Genomic DNA, 19018 nt, shown 5'->3' on the forward strand with positions numbered 1-19018 from the left:
TGCGAATGTCCTGTCGAGGGGTGTGTGGAGCAGATTCTCGCTACACCATATTCAGCAGGGATAAACAGTGAAAGAACAAACACGCAAACACACACAACGGGAACTGGGCCAGGGATGCAAGGCCATGCCAGGATGGGAGATGAATGAGAAAGACACGAGCGACGGATGTGAAGCGGCAGACAATCCTGGGAAAAAGCTATCGCTTCTGCTCTTATCTCTCTGAGGAATGTCAGATAGTTATCCTAGAGCAGAAATATGCTACAGCACTTCCACTACATCAATGACACTAAGTGGGTGTGTGAAAAGTTGTTGTTTTAATACTTAAGCCAGATTTAGTTAAGACAGTAAAGTGCACCAAGATGAATATAGCACCATAATGTCCTTCTGCAAAGACCAAGGGTAAAATAAAGTCTGTTTACCCTTGGACTAGCTCCCAACTAGTGTAAGTGTAAACAAACTTTATTTTACCCGAAATCTTTGCAGAAGGACATAATAACCACAAACACTATCTTATTTTGTGTTATACTTCACTCACAGTCTAGCTGTACAATTTTTCATTTGGCTATCCATTTTTTCATTTTTACTATCCACGGTTTCGGCATCTGCTGGGAGGCTTGGAACTTGTCCCCCGTGGATACAGGAGTCCTCCTTTATAAACAGGGTGTCCCAAATTTACATTTATTCATTTAGCAGATGCTTTTATCCAAATGTCTCCATACCTAGGGGGGTAAGTTTGTCAGCACAGCGTCGGTTGTGCCATTGTCAGTGGATGTTCGTGGACGTCCACTTCTCGGTTGGTCTGCAACAATTCCAGTCTTTCAGAATTTTTTAATAAGTTTGGTAGCAGTGTCGTGTATGAGGTGTTTGCCATGTTTCCTTTTAAAGTCCATCGCAACCTTGCGACAGCTTCCTGATACAACCCTGAGAATGTTTTCACTACGTTATTCTTCCGTCAAAGTCATTCTTAAAGGACACCTGAAAAAATACAGGTGCATCTAAAAAAATGTGCAAATTAGAATAGACATTGATTTCCAAATGAAATGCAAAATTTACTTTCATTTTCCCCATGATTGTGGTTGTGTGAGAGATTAAAGGCTCAGGCAACCTTCGCAGGTGTTTTGAGTTAATTAGCTGATTAGAGCTCTTCTCAGGTTGACTTTTCTGTATTATAAATTCTTTATTCGAATATTTTGAGATACTGGATTTTTGATTTCCATGAGGTGTAAGCTGTAATCATCAGGATTAAAGCAAAAAAAAAAGACGGTTCCACTTTTTGAATTAAATTACGGAAAAAAATTAACTTTTCCACAATATTGTAATTTTTTTAGATGCACCTGTATATATAAACTAAGTATGAAACTGGTCACCCTGACACCCTGTGTATACACATATGGCAGAAACAATGAGATTTTTAAAATTTATTTATAGTTTAAATATATAGCTACACTCATACCCAGTGCTCCAATAATACCAATATTGGAGTGAAGTAACTAGGAAACAGTTTTGTTCCTGAAAGTAGAACACACCAAAACAGATGTCTGAACTTCGCCAAACATCACTGGAACTACAATTGGAATCATGTGTTGTCAGCCGAGACCAAATTCAAAAGTTTTGGCCATGAACACCATTGGCATATTTTTAAATGAAAATAAAATGAGGACTGCACTTAATATCCATTGTACAATATGGTGGTGGATTATTGATGCTTTGGTCCAAGAATTCAAATGTAGATTGATGACATCATGAATTCCACTAATCATCCTACTAGGATTTTTTAATAAGACCAAAAATAAACAGGTTGATTTTGTCAAGGGGTATATATAATGCATAGGTGTATAGATTTTTCCCCAATAAAATGACCTCTAGGAGACATCTAAATCGACACATAAGTAGTTACAGGAACACAAAATCATTGTTTTGCAATGACCATTTGAGTCTGTGGATTTTAATAAAAGCCCATGATCTGACTCAAAGATGGTCTACATGCACGAAACTAATGCTATAGGATAACAAGACACTTTATATTATTATCCTGAAATCAGTAAAGAATATAAAGAACATGAAATGTTTTCATGGAAGGATGATCCAAGATTCCAATACAAATACTATCCAATCCTTTCAAATATTAGAAGAGGAGACTCATTGCTGTTGATCTCTGCAAGGAAGGCTTTGCCAAATATTAACTGTGCGGGTCCCAGTAATTTCGCAATGTGTTTAGAAGTAAAAATGCACCATTTGTGCCAATACCTTTGAGGTAGATTGAAGTACCACATGGTGGTGATATCCCCAGGCACCATTCACTTACAGAAACATTGGCAGTGGTGTGTAACTACATGTGAACTCAATTACTCTGTCAGACTTGAGTAATCAGTGAATTGAGATAAAGAAATACTGTGCATGTTTTGTGGACACACTTCCTTCTCCATTCAGGCTTTTCAGAGGTAACTAATCCTTGATGGGATAGTGTAGAGCAAGACCCTGGAGAGAAGACTTTACGGCTAAAAATATAAAAAGTAAAGCTTTTGCAACATGCCGTTAGCAGTCGATAACCATATTTATAATGACACTGTCGAGAAACAGACTCGTTTTAAGCGGCTTTGCGAACTGTGAATTTATGGAATGAGGAAAACCCGGTGAGAAAAACAATCCGGCATGCCACAACGAGCAAAGATTCGGCAGGCATCTGGTTTGAGATATGACCCTGTTTGCTTTGGCTGGAATCCTCAAATGTCCCACTGAGCCTCAGAATTCTCTTCCCTTCACAACGCTGGACATTTTACGAAAATCATGGACTTTCCAAGCTCTGCCAGTTCACCATATCATCAGTGCTTTTCTCTTGTGTTTATGCATGTTGTGAGGGAACAGCTCTTTGCAAGACTTTGTCATAACTACATATATCTTTATCTAATTTTTGGATAGACACAGGTCTACCTGATTTGGAACATCAGGATGTTAGGAAATAGTTGGAATGCCTATTTCCTTCTGCAGGCTATCTGATGAGAGAGAAAGCCCAGTGCTACATAATATTCTCATAGGAGCAATGCTTCATCCAGCACTCTAGCCGTTATCCTCCAGCACTCTAGCCGTTATCCTCCATGATTAACTGTGCTTGGGTGATTAGTCAAGTATGTAGCCTTTGCACAACACAATTTGCTTCACAAGGCAGTATTGTATGCTGGTATGCAGCTTTTATTGCTTCTTGAATACTTCTTCGTTCCTCAGTTTGACAAAGTATGCCCTGTACAAACATTTCCACGCAATCAAATCACATTTGATTTGTGAATGCGTGTTTTGGAACGTGTTCACCATAATCTACATTTGTTTTGAATGCCAGGTAACCACAGGCAAGTGTGGCAAAGAGTGTGTATGTGTGATTGCATGTGTAACTGCACATGAAGAGATTAAAGAGCATTGTTGTTATTTGGCAGGATCAATGTTTAGGCATTGCGAGGAAGGGAGTTGACACCAGGAGCCGAAACAATGGACTTGCGCACTGCACAATGGAGCATGTCCGTCTGTGCAGGCAAGGAGACAGATGTGAAAATTCTTAATCCAGCTGTGCTCCGACAACGTCTTAGACATGTTTAGTAAAAAGAATGAAGGTCAAATCCAATGAAGCACACATGTGACACATCAGCACTGATGAGTGTGAAGCACATCGGTTATAAATACATGGTCCTGGTCACACTTCTCATTTTGCTACTGATAGTTCTGACTAAGTGACTAAACAGTCCGGTTACAATTCCTTGCTTACAAAAGGTCTGGACAAGCAAGTAATATGACGGAATCGTTATAACAATTTAGTGTTAATGATTAGTTTATGGCTATAAATAAGACAAAGTCCTAATGTTTTGTTTCATAGAGGTGCTTGATCACTTGATTAACATGATCATTAACCCTTTTGCCTAGTGCCATAGACTCTGAACATGGTGAGAACAAACACATACAGCTTTGTTCATTCATTTTTAAACATTATGATTTTGTCATTTACTTTTTTGTAAACAGACAACACAGCCAACAAATTTATGTTTAGCAGCAAACCAGCCAACGTGCAGTAACAACACGATGCCACATGAATTTCAGAAGAAAATAAGATAAAATACACCATATAATGGGAAAGAAGAAATAGTATACAAGTGTATAATATGCCATTCTTACTGCAAAACAATCAGTGTACAGGAGATGTAGTCAGTTTGTTAAATCAGACCAGATATAAATAAAATGGTGAGAATCCATGAAGACTTATATTACCGCCTAATATTTCAATTATGTAGCTAGTCTGTAGTCCGATGAACTGCCTTCAGGTAAATAATTTACATAAACTTTATATGATTGGATAAACCACAACATCTGCTACAGAAGCCACAATAGGTTTGTGTTTAGAAAACCAGAGTCTGTAAATTATAGCCTGTTTTTTCATACGTTGATGGGCTCTGATACAGTATTTTTTTTTTCCCCCAAGTACTCAGTTCAGTCCGCCGAAATACTTGCTGGGTCTGCATGTGGACCGCGGTCCACTAGTTCATGACCCCGGGATTGGATACTTGTTTTGTGTTAACAACAGTACATTCCTGCTCCCACTAAAACACAGCTGGCTGCAGGTTCATGCTAATCTTTGTCACTATAAACTGCACAACATACTGTAAATAAAGAGTTCTCCATCGAAGTATTTGATCTATACATATTCCCATTTAAATACATTGCATTCCTCAGTGAGAGTGTTAGCAACTGGTGATTTAGGGTATAGTAACTGCACAAATTGAGAAGTTATGGCCATCATCCTGGCGCCCTCTATTGAGGGAACAGTAAAAGTCCTCAAAAGGTAAAGTCTGATTTTTCATATATGGCAAATTTAAAATGTACATCATCTAAAACATCACAATACAAAAGAATAGGCCACATAATTTTGACCCGAATGTGTGTCTGGAAACCGAGCCTAGAAAATTTGTTATAATAAATCTGTCTGAATTTGAAAACAGATGGTATTTATTACAAATAATTTTCCAAACATTCCTTAAAATAAAGCAGTTGAAACGCCACGGCACTAAAGGTTAAATCCTGATAGTATCCATTCTTGGTCAGCTCTTCATTCCGATGTCACTTAAATATCTGTGCAACTCCTTATGTCTTTAAAATAATGCTGCAAATCAAAAATGTTTCACTTTCTGCTTGAGAGACGGCGTCAATGGCTAAGCTGCCAAATTCCTCAACATTGTTTGTTGGGCCTCGCGGCTGTGGTAGCCTGGGTTACCAAATACCATTCGGAAAAGTGTTGGACTAAAGCCTAGCTAAACATACTTCTAGCACTTGGTAATCTTAGGAAATGAAGACTGAAGCAACAAAAAAGGGGGGAAAAAACGCACACATTCCACCAGATCCATCAGATCTGGGATAATTTTACCCTCTTTCATTTCTCCTCATTATCGCTAAAGGAGTTTCTCATAAAATGCCCATCGTGCATCACTGCTTCAATAAAATATGACTCTTTACCATGTGCATCACATCAGTAATGGCCTTTCTGGCCACATCGCACGTGCACAATCCCACACGTGTGCCATCAACATATCCTAACTGGTCTCATGATGTATGGTATTGTTTGGGGCAATAAGACAGCTCTGGCATGGCTACTACATTCTTAGGATGAAGCTTGGTTAAATGAGCTTCGGTTTAATAAGTTTGGCAGAATTGTTGAGAGGCAGAAAGGACATTAAACAGAGGTGGAGGTCTGTGACGTGCACTATTGACATGTGATACATAAATGTGTCACATAGTTTACTTTCCCAAAGGACTTGTTTCAGTTTTACAACAGTACATGCCTGTACTGCAAGTATTAAAAGTCTTCCAAAGGAAAGTGGGGCCTGCAAATGCATGTTCAATTTTAGGTATAAATATTATAGAGTACACCGTTTAATGCCTGATCCAACCATGTTACATCTCTTGACTGATTCTGAGGTCATGAAAAGGGCGAAAAAAAACCCCCCAAAATGTAATGTGCATTGTTGAGGGTGCATTAGTTAGAAAAATGTCTACAAATAACCTTAGTATCTTACTTTGACAACAGAATGTCCATAGCATTTCCAAAATGCCTTTAGATTTGGAAAGAAATGGTTTGCACTTCGTACTTTTGGCAGGTGTTTTGGCCACCGGCAACATTTTTAATACATTCTCCTATTTTCAGGGAAAGTGCTTTATCTTGCCTTTTGTGCTTTTTCCAAGGACAAAATGTAATTAACTGCTACAGATATTTTATATTTAGTAACTAGCTGACCTCTAATGGTGTAACCGTTAACAATGGTCACCCAGTGGTGAATAGTTATTATGATTAATTTCAGAGAATATATTTGTCCAATAGATTTCTTATAGGAAATCAAAGAGAACATATTGAGCATGTTCAATAAATAAAAGCTTTTATTTTGCACTTTTCTTCATTGATGGTGGACCACTAGTAACCCACATGCTGTACAATGAACAGTTACAGTAATTGTGAATTGCTGTTTTTGCTCTTTGTTCAGTACCCCGTGTGGCTCAGAACGACTGAGACAGCAGCATGTGCAAGTGTGTGTATTTGTTATCAGCTGGACGTCTCTGCTTTACAGCACTGCCCCGATGATGCGGCCCCTCAGAACACATGTAATAGTTCGTGTGCAGACCTTGTTTCTCCCAAAAGCACACAGTGACATGGAGGATGAATCATTCACATAAACACATCTACTCCTATAAACACACTGTCAAAACAAGCTCATTTAATTCACTCCAAACAGCCTCTTCACTAAATAAGAAAATGTAAAAAATGTTTCACATAAATTTGTCAGTCGTATACATAAATATGACAGAGAGAGAGCGTGAGAGAGAAAATGATAAAAAGTGAACAAAGAAAGGGATGAAGGCATGGAAATCCATCATTCTAAAGTTCTAAATAATAAAAGGAGAGACAACAGTGAGGACACAAAATCAGTGGTCAGAGGTTAAAGGTCATAATGGAGGTCCATGTCCAGGTCATTCACTAGTGCAATAGCTACAGAGGTATTGTAAGCTTCAGTGCTGTGTGTGTGACTGCGGAAGTTACCAAACACTCAGCAGTCAAAATGCGGTCCCAATCGATTTGGCTTTTTTTGTGGCAGTAATCATATTTACTGACAATGATTTTCATCTCCATGCCACTGAATACAAATAAACGTCCTTAGCTGAATCTTAAAAGGCACTTTGTGTGTGTGCGTGTGTGTTCTGTCTGTCTGCATGGCATCAGTGTGGGTTGCGGGGGCTGCTGTCTTTGGCTAGGTACTTGCGAACAGTCTTGGCATTCTCCTGCCTCATGCTATGGATGTGGAAGTCCAGTCGCTGCAGGAGCTCTTGAGAACGCTGTGTCTCTTCCTCCACAAAATGAGAAGTCACAGAGCCTGCTGGAAAACCTACACAATGCTCCTACACACCACAGAAAGAGAGAGAAAGAATGACCAAATCTTCCTCAGTCATATGTGCATTACAGTTTATGTGTAAGCCTTTAGCTCAGTAGCAGAGCATCATTGTCTATGATTTACCAAAGGTAGTGTGTCTCCAGCAAGACCCAAGCCCTGTGCTCCTTCATCTTCAGCTGCAGCACTCAGCAGAGCCACTATCTTTTGGGTTTTACTTGCTGAGGATGATGAGGATCTGGAAGAGGAAGCAGAGGGTGTTGGGGACATGGCAGGTCTGCTCTCCTGTGATTGGCCATCGGGTCGGTGGGAGGAGTAGGAGGAGGATGACAGGTCTTCCAGTCGCTTGAGGAGTGTCTGGATCTGAAGCTCATAGTGCGAGGAGCTCTCCTTCAAGTGACTCTTCATGGCCTTCAGCTCCTCCTCACACCTGTAACATAGAACAACTAGAGGAAGTGACACTAGTATACTCTGAACAGAGGACTGGAACAAGGCTACCGGCTGATATGTGGGTAATCGGTTAGATTATAAATTGCAATATCCAATAAGCACAACATTACTGTCTGCAGTAGAAGCAATCTGACTATTGGATTTGGTCTGGTATTTATGGCTGTGTTGCATTTTTTTAACCATTTAACATAGGAAGTACGGTTGGTTGGGAGGAAAGCAGCTCATTGTTTTCAATATACTTGCAGTTTGCCTTACAGACAGCAAAGGGCCCTGAAAATGACTTCATTAACATTAGAAATTCATTTATTTTAGTTATTTATTTTTTATTCTTCACCATTGATATGAAGTCATAAAGCATTCAATATACAGAATTATAGACACGCTGTGTTTTTTTTTTTTGTCTTATTAACTTGGAAAAAGAGAAAAAGAGTGGCTGGTGAGGGACATTTTTGTGGACATTCCACAGTACCAAACTTAACTATTAAGAGACAAACAGTAAATCATGTCATTCTCTCATCAGTAAACAATGTTAATGGTGGTATAAGAGGAGTAAAACACTTCAGGATGTGCCATATTATCAGTCATTAAACATTCTTCTATAACAGCACACCATGTTGTATATGGGGCTGTGTACCTTGTTGATAAAGGTGTAGCTGGTAAAGATCCACTGATGTAAACACAGACTTAGGGCATGTCTAACGTTCCTTTCATCTGGCTTTCTGTTTATACCAAAAGGAGCAGGTCAGGAAATTTTACCTGACAACTAGATTTAAAGATGATAATACAGGGAAACTTTCTGTGCATTATCTAAGTACCAAAAGTATTTGTGAAAGCTCCCAATTCTACTAATGCCAATATATATCCCCCAACCATCCTGCCAAAGACCACAAATTATATAAAACATTGTCAGATTTGAACAGTGATTTAAAATATTGAATATGTTTTTAAAAACAACAGCTTGATTATCTGTTTTGAGTTTATAGGTCTTTTTCCCCTATTTGAGTAGCCAAGAGTCTGGTCTCATCAGACTAGAAATGACCAGCATAGATGAGCCCCACTGAGTGGGCAGATTTGCTTATAAGGACTGTGTTCTACCCTCTTTTGGTTGATATCTGAATGATAAGAAACGCAATGCATCTCAAAGCTGGATTTAATATTGCATTTTTTGGACTAATATATGTTATAGACATATAGACATAATAATAATAAAAAATGAAAATCAGCCATTGTTCAGAAATGTGTTATACTTATGTTACTAATAAGTCTGCACATTGGTTTGTGTTGAGTACCTGTCATGGGTGTGCACATTCTTGCTGTGGCTCTGCATCAGTGCTCTCTCGTACTTGTCCTGCCAGGTCTGGTTGCTAGCCTCCATACGAGCACGGACCTCTGCCAGATCCTGCCTAAGCTGCTGATTCTCTTGCTCCAGACTGTTCAGGGAGGATACATAGCTGTCTCTCAAACTCACCAGTTCCCCATCTGTCCTCTGAGAGTGAGAGAGAGAGAGAGAGAGAGAGCGAGATAGAGAGAGAGAGAGAGAGAGAGAGAGAGAATGAGAAGAGGATGAACAAGCCTTAGAGACAAATGTTCAAAATAAGAAGTAACAAGATAAACAGCATTATTTTGATTTTAGAGTTTCAGATGGTAGTATGCACCTTCGGGGACCGTAACTCAACTCTCTCCAGCAGGTCATTCAGGTGCTGATTCTCTAGCTTTAGAGTTTCCAGTTGTACTTGCGTAATCTGCAACAGGCATTGAATGTGTCTCAGTTTTTGGATGACTTTAGTCAGAGCTCTTTTGTCTGAAAGGGCTGTACCTTGAGTTCTGCTGCTCGGCGCTCTGCCCGCTCCACCTCAGCCCGCAACTGGCGCTCTGCACTGGAGGCGGAGCCTGTAATCGTGGCGATGGTGATGTCACGCTGGTGGAGTTCACTCGTGAGCTGTGACACCTCTTTCCTCATGGCCTCTACCTCAGCACAACGAGTCTGCTCAGCCTGCTGGAGCTCCTCACGTAGCTACACAATGTAGTACAAAAGTAAATCCTACCCATGATGGTAAAACAACAAAACATTAGCACTAATGTGAAATATCCAGCATCACACTGTTCTTTATTCACCCGCTTGACTTCAGTCACAGAGTGAGCATGCTCCTCTTCCAGTTTTCTCCATTCCTGCTCTGTTTTACTTGCTTCTGCTTTCTGCCTCCGCATGCTTTCAAGCCTGTCAAAAAGCAGGAACTAGCAATATAGCCACCTCTCAAATGGCACAACATACACAAGGAACCCTACTGATTAGAAAAACACAAACAACTTGCTTTTCTCGGAGTCGGGTGACCTCGGCTTTCAGGTGTGCCTCACAGGTTTGAGAACAGTGAAGCTTGATGACGACGTTCTCCAGTTCCTGTCTGATAGATGCCAGACCTGGAGAACTCCGAGAGGCCAGACACTCCTCCAGAGACCTGTAGTTATAAAAAGGACAATTATAATTGATGTATTGGCTATTACGACAGTTTTTTCCTCAGTAAGCTTAAAGGGGAGTGTAATGAAAAGATCCACAGTACTTGTTTGGTTGGCCGTCATGGGTTTCATCCAAACTATGATATGTTGCCATTGTGTTGCCTTTGACATTATATAAATACATTTTTTAAACTCTTCCAATAGATTTAAATAATAAAAAAAAAATGTTCCTCCCAAACAGCAGCACACCAATGCTGTGTACCTGATGACATGTTCCTTTGCCTGCAGCGCCTGGTTAAGGCAAGCCACCTCGTTGCGCAGCTGCTGTTGCTGCAGGTCTGAGCTCCTCACAAATTGATCCTGAGCATCCAATGTAGCTCTCAGCTCCTCCCGCTCCTCACTCAGAACCTAAATCAGAGACGAACCATACAAAGCACTCTTCATTCCCCAACTGCTCATTCAATGTATTACTGAAGCAAGCAAGCAAGCTAGCTACAGGGTATTCTATCATACCAAAACTATTCTCACGTACCAACACTGCATTAGCAGCCATCAATAATCACTGCATATTAGCACAAGCTGCACCAATACCATGGTTTCCGAATGAGTTTTGCTACTGCATTTTAATGTAATTATTTATCTTCACAAATTCCCAAATGGTCTAATATTCACTATATACACCGATCAGCCAGAACATTAAAACCAATGAAAGGTGACGGGAATAACACTGACTGTCTCATCACAGTGGCAACTGTCAAGGGGTGGGATATATTAGGCTCTGGGCAATGTTCTGCTGGGAACCCTTGGGTCCTGGCATTCATGTAGACACATACCACCTGCCTAAACATTATTGAAGACCAAGTACACCCCTTCATGGCAACGGTATTCCCCAATGGCAGTATCCTCTTTCAGCAGGACAATGTGCCCTGCCACACTGCAAAAACTGTTCAGGAATGGTTTGAGAACCATGACAACGAGTTTAAGGTGTTGACTTCTCCTCCAAATTCCCCAGATCTAAATCCAATCATCTGTGGGATGTGCTGGACAAACAAGTCCAAACCATGGAGGCCCCACCTCTCAACTTACAGGACTTAAAGGATCCGCTGTTAACGTCTTGGTATCAGATACCACAGCACACCTTCAGAGGTCTTGCAGAGTCTATGCCTTGACAGGTCAGAGCTGTTTTGGAAGCACAAGGAGGACCTACAAGATAATAGGCCGGTGGTGGTTTTAACGTTATTGCTGATCAATGTACGTACACAACAGTGTTTCCGCCAAGATATTTTGGTGCCAGCTAATGTGTCCGGGAATGATAATATTTACAGGGCAAACTGGAAAACAATCCAATTATCTCATTTCAGAGTTTATTTTGCACTGTAACATTTTGGACTATGCATAGTATATGTGATTGTGGGGGTGGGGCCATGGTCGAGCATCAGCTGTGGATGGAGAGGAGGCAGGTCAAATTGGCAGGTAACGCGTGTGTTGGATTAACCCGAGTTCACTTGCGTGTGTATGTGCGAGTTTGTGCTTTCAGTGCCTTCCATCCTGAGCGCGCGAGTGAGAGCGAGCGAGAGATAGAGAGAGAGAGAGGGAGGGAGGATCAGAGAGTGTGCGCAACTGCGAACGTATTTTGTCTAACGTATGTCTGCTTCGTGTTTAGATTTTTACTGGACATTGTGTCTGACAGTTTTTGATTTCATAGGACATTTTGAATTTGTAACGGTAACAAACCGGTATTTACCGGCTAACAGAAACTCTGGTACACTGCATACTCGTGGTGAATGAAGATTTGTTTATTATGGACACTGGTAAAAATAGGAATTTGTATAAATATTAATATAAAGTGATGAATACTGGTGTACCCAGGTGCTGTTATCAAAGTAGTAATGGATACCAATATTGGTGCATCTCTTGCATAATCCTTGACTCTGTCTGGCTCTACCTGGCCTGAAGCATGAGCTGCAGCACCGCAGCTGACCTGCTGTTCTCTGCGAGAGTCTCCCAGTTCGTCCTGCAACAGCCGTAATCTCTCCAGCTCCAGCTCTTGTGTATGTAGGGAGTCTTGCGCCCGTTGCAGTTGTGCCCGCAGGCGCTGCATCTCCCTCTGTTCCTGCAGCTGTTCCGGACCATGACACTGATACTGGACAGAGGAAGCACACACTCAACCAGTCACTATCATGTTATTCTTGTTGATAACTTAGACGATCATTAATTGCTCCATGTCTCTGGATATCTGACCACATGTAAGGTCATTAACACCTGACTGCCTGGCTCAAGAATTTGAGCTTCCACTAAAAACAGAAATATTAGCGCTTAAATCGGAGACGAATATGCTGGGAGAGTGCTTTGTCCATTTTTAACTTTACCCGCATCTGAGTGAACTGCTCTGCCAGGGTCTTCCTCTGGGCCTCTAACGAAGCAACCTGCCTCTGATACTGCAACCGCTGCTGCTCCCACTCCGCTGAGCGCTGACGGAACTCCTGCAAAAACACACGCAGAACATCTAACGAAAAGATCTGGGAGAGGACGGTGGATATAAAGCTACTGTGCACAAGCAACCTGGTTTTCCTGGTGTGACCATACTTTAAAGTCATGCTGCACTTCATAAAACATGGTTATTAATTAAAAAAATCTTTTTAGATTAATTAATTACAGTGTGCAGGCTGCTCAAGTATGAGGCCTGTCACAGCAGTGGCTCTGCTTAATCTTTTTATGAAAAAGATACATTTTTGAATACATTTTTTTTTTTTTTTTTTTAGTTAAACTGGTATTAAAGAGATGACTGGCATGTGCTCTTGTATAATCAAATACAAGAGTCTCACATGGTCTAATCTGAAATATGTATAGGGTCTCCCATTCAGGGTGTGTTACACCTCACACCCAATGTTCCCAGAATAGCCAATGTGATACTAACATGGATAAAGTGGTTACTGGTGATAAATGAAGAAATGACCCCTTCACTTTCTGATTATAATAACTCAAGTGAGAGCTTTGGCCACATTTCCTGTTTTGTTGTTGTACCCATGGCCACATTCCAAAATCTAGTGGAAAGCCTTCCCAGAACAGTGGAAGTTATTATAACAGCAAAAGGGAAGTAAATCTGGAATGGGATGTTCAACAAGTACATAGGAGTGTGATTGGTCAGGTGTCTGCACACTTTTGGCCATATACTGTATCTTGGTGGAATTTAAATTACAAATGCATTTCAAATAGCTTAAATTTACAGTTCATCAGTCATCAATCTATAATTGTTAAAATGATAACGTAAGATACCAAAAGGGAACATGTGTATATTCCAGCCCGAAGTGATGAATGAAAAGCACACTATCATTGCAAAGACTGGGCAATGCTGATTGCACCCCCTAATTAAAGTAAAGGAATGATCAATGAAGTACCTCCAGCTTGCTGTTCAGATGCAAAACCTCACTCTTGTCCTCCTCTCGGCTTCGAGCTCCCTCTCGCACCTCCTTTAGCTGTTTGCGCTGAAGTTTCTCATAGCTGCGCTTCAACTTGGACAACTAAAAGAAGTGTTGAACAAGTGTTTGTAACGTTTGTAACGGCCTAACAGACACAATTCCTGTTTTGTTTCTTTTGCTCAAGTAATAAACACATCTCCAACTTGATCTGAATTGAGGACTTGTACTGCATATACTGCAGACGTATACTTATGTTGTAGATTTATACTGCATACTATGCCTTATTCTGTTTCAGCTAAGTAGAGCACTTACACAAATATACAGCTACGAGGAGTATAAATACTGTAAACACACATTCGTGGCAGGTGTTTGGATGCTGTTTTTGGACACTTCGAATCAGTACGGACAAAGTATGATCTAACCGGGCTGGACAAATCGAATTCATGAGCTAGTTCACTGAGCAATTCAAATCTCCAGTGTGCTTACTAGAGGCCGACTGATTGATCGGTTTTTCCCAATCGTTTTTCCTGGTTGCGTCCACAGCAGGAGCGGCTGAGAAGGGTCCTCGGTCATTATAAAGTACGAGAGTGACCTCTAGAGGTGAAATAAAAACTATCACGGACCAATTTTGTTGTTATTTAAAGTGTTTTTTGATTCATTTTGGATGTCTCTATTTTTATTTGCTATTTGGAGTGCTACTTTTTGGTTCAGTTTGGATGTACATCTATTTACTTTAATATTTATTAATAGTTAATATACATTCATATTTATTTCATAAAAAAAGTACAGTACATTTTCATGGTACAGTCAGTACGGTTTATTTGTGTAATAAAGTTCAGCAATAATTTACTTTGAGTGTTATGGTTTCATTCAGTATCAATTTTAAAAACTATCAGTTGATTAATTGGTAATGGGCAGGTACTGCCCAACTTAGTTATCGGTATCTGTTAAAAATCCACTATCGGTCTAAAACCCTTTCCATATCAATCAGACCATCAAAATTTTACAATAAAGTCTGCAGTGAACACTGGAGTCATAGGCCTAGTGACAGAACTTGTTCTAGTGTTTACACAGAATGGTATGAAAAACAAAAAACATCCACTGCAGCAGTTCTTTGGACAGAAATGCCTTGTTAATGAGAGAGGTCTGGTTCGAGCTGACAAGGAAGACGCAGTATCTCAAATAACCACTCTTTATAACCGTGGGGAGGAGAAAAGCATCTCAGAATGCACAGCATGTTGAAACTCAAGGCAGGCGGGCTAAAACAAGCAGAAGACCTCAAGACTGGTGAGATCCCATTACATCCCATTCTGATGCTTGATATGAACATTATCTGAAGCTCTTCATCTGTATCTTCATAGTTTTATGTATTGAGCAATTGAATAACTATATAAATGAGTAGGTGTACAGGTGTTCCTATTAAAGTGGCCAGTAAGTCTATGTAGATGCTGAGTCTCAACAGCTAGCCTCAGTTGAACATTCAATGAGGGATGTGATCTTGAAATGGCTTACCTCTTCTTTCACATGCTGCAGCTGCCCTTCATACTTTGTGACCAGTTCCTGTTTCCCAGCCTGCATCTCATCGAGCTGCTTCCCAAGCACTTGGACCTGAAGTGTGGTTGAAGGGCATCATAAAGCAAAGGAATAAGGTATGATTACAGAAAGAATTACCCTATGAAACAAGCATGTTAGCTTCAACATAACCTTTATAAATGTGGTATGAGCATTATGTCTTGAATTATTAATTCCACTTACTCACGCAATGCTGTTAATATCCATTATAATAATATAATCATTAGACTCCACTGCTAATGACTAGAGCCTGCATTATATCATGCATGTGCATGTGGCATCCCAATACTCAACAAAATTTATTTATTAATGCCTACAAGGAAATAAGAATGACCCCGCACAATAAATAAACAATAAGACAACAATCAATACGAACAGATTTCAATGCTGATGACACACAACCTCACTTCGGGTTATTTTGCAAATTAGTGGCATTACTGATGTTTGAACTAAGGCAGGTGAATATTCAGGGCCAGTTGAAGTTCTAACTTCGAGAGCTTGATAGTTTTTTTTTTAACTGATGTTCCCATAACACGGTTATCATGAGCACAAACATGGTGAGAGGAATTAGGAACTAAATCCTGCTGGCCATGCAGGTAAGAGCTTTTCCTGTCAGGCAGCCACGTGCTGTGGAGATTCACCTGCATGAACCCCTTCTCCACTACCAGACTTAACTGCTGGAAGCCAGAGTCTTGAAGCTGCAGCAACGAGACAACAGCCTCTCTCACTCTGAGCATCTGCCGGGGTAAAGGCAGAGCGTCAGGCCAAGACACAGTCTGACAGACCAAGGTTTAGGAGTATAGTAAACCCCAAAGCCAAATTTCTACAGGGGTTATTCAGTGCAACATTGCACACCAGAGTAAAAAATTGCAATATATCTACAGGAAATAAATTAGCCAGTCACTACTTACTTATTATATACCGAGTCCTGTATATAATTTAAAGGAAAACTCCACCCTAAAACACATCAAATATCTTTATATTGAAATATTTGTTATGTGTTTTGTTACTTGGGTACTGGTACTTTTGTCACTCTGGTATTTGTTGGTTGTTGCTGTATTTTCATTATTGTTTGTCTACCACGTAGGGCTGGGTGATATATAGATATAATATAGATATCGTGATCAACGATTTTGCAATACACTTTTCTGAGATATTTTTGGTATGTTGATGTATTTTAATAATTCAACATTAAATGGTACTGCATAAATACCGATGATTTTACGTAATTTTTTAAAAAAAACTTAATATTCTTGAACTTTCTAGGCACTCATCAAACAGAGTTTAACCTTTTTTTTTGTTTTGCGGACAGTTTGTTAGCTAAATTATATATTGTGATATATATCGTTTATCGTAGAAATGTCCTCAAATAACGTGATAAGATATTTTTGTCATATCACCCAGCCTTACTCCCACACTGACATCACATGGGGACATTGCTAATGCAATCATAATGGTGTTTAATAGAAAAAAAACAGACAATCTCCAGACAGCAAATGTTTGATTCACAGTTCTTAAACGCAAGGTAAGAACTGCAATTGGAAATGCAAATGCAAAATGACACAGTTGCACAGAGTTACTGCATAAGCTCGACTCATCTACGAGACGATGCAGATGGTGGTTTTAGTGTGAAATTTCAAGTTTTGGACCCTGAGCTCTCTGAACAAAGTGTGCAGAAGAAGAGGTGAGAGATAAAGCGAGGAGGTAAATCCCACCGGCACCAACACCACAATCATCATCATCAGACAGCTGAATGGCATTGTGAAAAAAGTGAAAGTAGACCAACATGTCAATGAAAGGAGTTTAAACAAAAAAAAAAAGTCAACTCATAATTTCATTAAAAAATAAGTATTGGGTGCCATTAAAGACAAGCTCTTAATTATAACTATAGATATGCAAACCATTAAGGGTGGATTTTTCCTTTAATCAGTATGTTCCTCTTATATCTGCATTAGTGAGCCACTATATGTTGGGTTTGGTAACTCATTCAGCACCTCCAAGTTCCTCTTGTCCAGCAGATCTTTAGCTGACTGGAGCTCATCCTGACCATTACGCAGTCGCAGCTCCAAGGCTCGTACCTCTGTCTCCCACTCGCTGCGCTTGTGATTCACCATGATGTCGATCTGCTTCATGAGCTCCTGGAGTTCAGGCTCACAGGATGCCAGGACAGAGCTGAGGATAACATGAAATCATCAGATCACACATACGATCAACTGACTGAAGTACGAGGGTGATTCACATAACAGCTTGGATTGAAGGGTCTTACATATCTGTTAGATACCTGACATCATGAGCACGAAGAGATCCCAAAAACGCATCCATTTGGTGGTCAGAGATATTCTGAAGACATCCTCATGAGAACCTTGAGTTATGCATATGAAACCATGATGATGATCATCATCATCATCATCATCTCGAATACATTCACACTGGTTCCTCAAGAAGAAGAAGAAGAAGGAGAAGGAGAGCTCTAAACTCGCTGTGAATACATTCATAGGTGCAGACGAAAACAAAAAGACAGTTTCTCAGACACGGGCAGGAAGTTAACAAGAACACTGATATAATACGAACAGGTACTAAATTCTTAAATGATATAAGAAACTAATGACTACTTAACGCACGAGGTGTAATATTAGCTATATACAAGCTTTTAATGAACTGACGTTAGCTAGAAAAGTTTAGCAAGCTTCTTACCAAACTACTTTACAAAATTTAAATAACCACAGCATTAATGTTAGTTATAGGTGAGCTATAGCAACAGTCATGCTATAAAAAAAAAAAGTTTAACGACTTACATTTACAACCATGTTTAAAGAAAGTCAGATTGGACTTTAGCTTTGTTTTAGCTCTAGGACCACTTGAGCTTTGCAGCAGCTGTAGACTACGGTTAGGCGCAAAGTACTGTGGGTAATTTGTATTCTATTTTTAGCTAGCTAGCTTAGTTTAGCTTAGCTTAGCCGTCAAAAACAGCTGTCGTTAGTCTTGAGATAAATTAAGGTCGAAGGTTTTAAGGCAGTCAACACGTTAGTTAAGTTTAGTTTAACAGAGCTTGTGTATGAGTTAACACAAACAGACAGCTGATTTGAATACACAGGAACATAAATAATTACACTGAACAGAAGTGTTGTGCGCCATGGAGACCATATTGGTATGGTTACATAGACTGAAATCAACACGTTACACACGCGGCTCGTTGGTCTAGGGGTATGATTCTCGCTTCGGGTGCGAGAGGTCCCGGGTTCAAATCCCGGACGAGCCCACTTATTTTGGATGCATTTCAACAAGACTGCGGTCTGAGACTGAGCTGTGTTTGATGAAGGCAACAGCGATTTCGTGTGGGTTTTTATATAGAAACAGGGTGTAGCTAAGAGAGAATAAGGGTCCGTGCATCACAGACTAGAATAGGTTTTTGTTTTATTCATTCTGATATCTGGAAACTCTACCAAACCGTTCAACCTCTAAAAATGTCATGATTTGGTCCATGTTAAACAATCCAATTCAAACAATTGAAAAGTAAAAAATGTTCATTTTTTTTGTTTGTTTGTTTTACTGTTTATATAAAAGATCTGACACAAATCAGAATAGCACAAATAGCAGAAATACAGTTTGGCTCATGAACATGAAAATATTGAAGCACCTGCTCTTATTTTTCTCTCTCTCCAGCTGCCATGTTGCTCTCCTTTACCCCCACCAAAGTGCTGAAAAATACTA

At 39.9% G+C, this 19018-nt stretch overlaps 1 protein-coding gene and 1 non-coding gene across 5 annotated transcripts; one reads left to right on the top strand and one right to left on the bottom strand.

Moving 5' to 3' along the window:
* Window positions 1–6390: 6390 nt before the first annotated feature.
* On the bottom strand, window positions 6391–18623 carry cep63 (centrosomal protein 63). Of its 4 annotated transcripts, none has more exons than XM_053636867.1 (15): window positions 18103–18623; window positions 17589–17786; window positions 17302–17479; window positions 15248–15343; window positions 13715–13837; window positions 12686–12799; window positions 12262–12459; window positions 10579–10724; window positions 10175–10318; window positions 9978–10080; window positions 9679–9876; window positions 9518–9604; window positions 9152–9348; window positions 7539–7842; window positions 6391–7422 (listed from the first exon to the last, which is right to left on the bottom strand). In XM_053636867.1, exons 2-15 carry the CDS (start codon window positions 17627–17629, stop codon window positions 7243–7245), a joined length of 2109 nt encoding a protein of 702 aa, XP_053492842.1. In that variant the 5' UTR covers window positions 17630–17786; window positions 18103–18623; the 3' UTR covers window positions 6391–7242. The 4 variants fall into 4 exon arrangements, with proteins under 4 accessions (XP_053492842.1, XP_053492844.1, XP_053492843.1 ...); XM_053636869.1 differs by having other exon boundaries at window positions 17386–17479; window positions 17574–17786; XM_053636868.1 differs by having other exon boundaries at window positions 12298–12459; window positions 17574–17786.
* Window positions 18495–18566, top strand: trnap-cgg (transfer RNA proline (anticodon CGG)). Its single transcript has one exon. It is a non-coding gene; the product is annotated as a tRNA-Pro (tRNA).
* Window positions 18624–19018: the final 395 nt, after the last annotated feature.

This window comes from Ictalurus furcatus, chromosome 11 (genome assembly GCF_023375685.1).
Source record: "Ictalurus furcatus strain D&B chromosome 11, Billie_1.0, whole genome shotgun sequence".
NCBI classification, from domain to species: domain Eukaryota; kingdom Metazoa; phylum Chordata; class Actinopteri; order Siluriformes; family Ictaluridae; genus Ictalurus; species Ictalurus furcatus.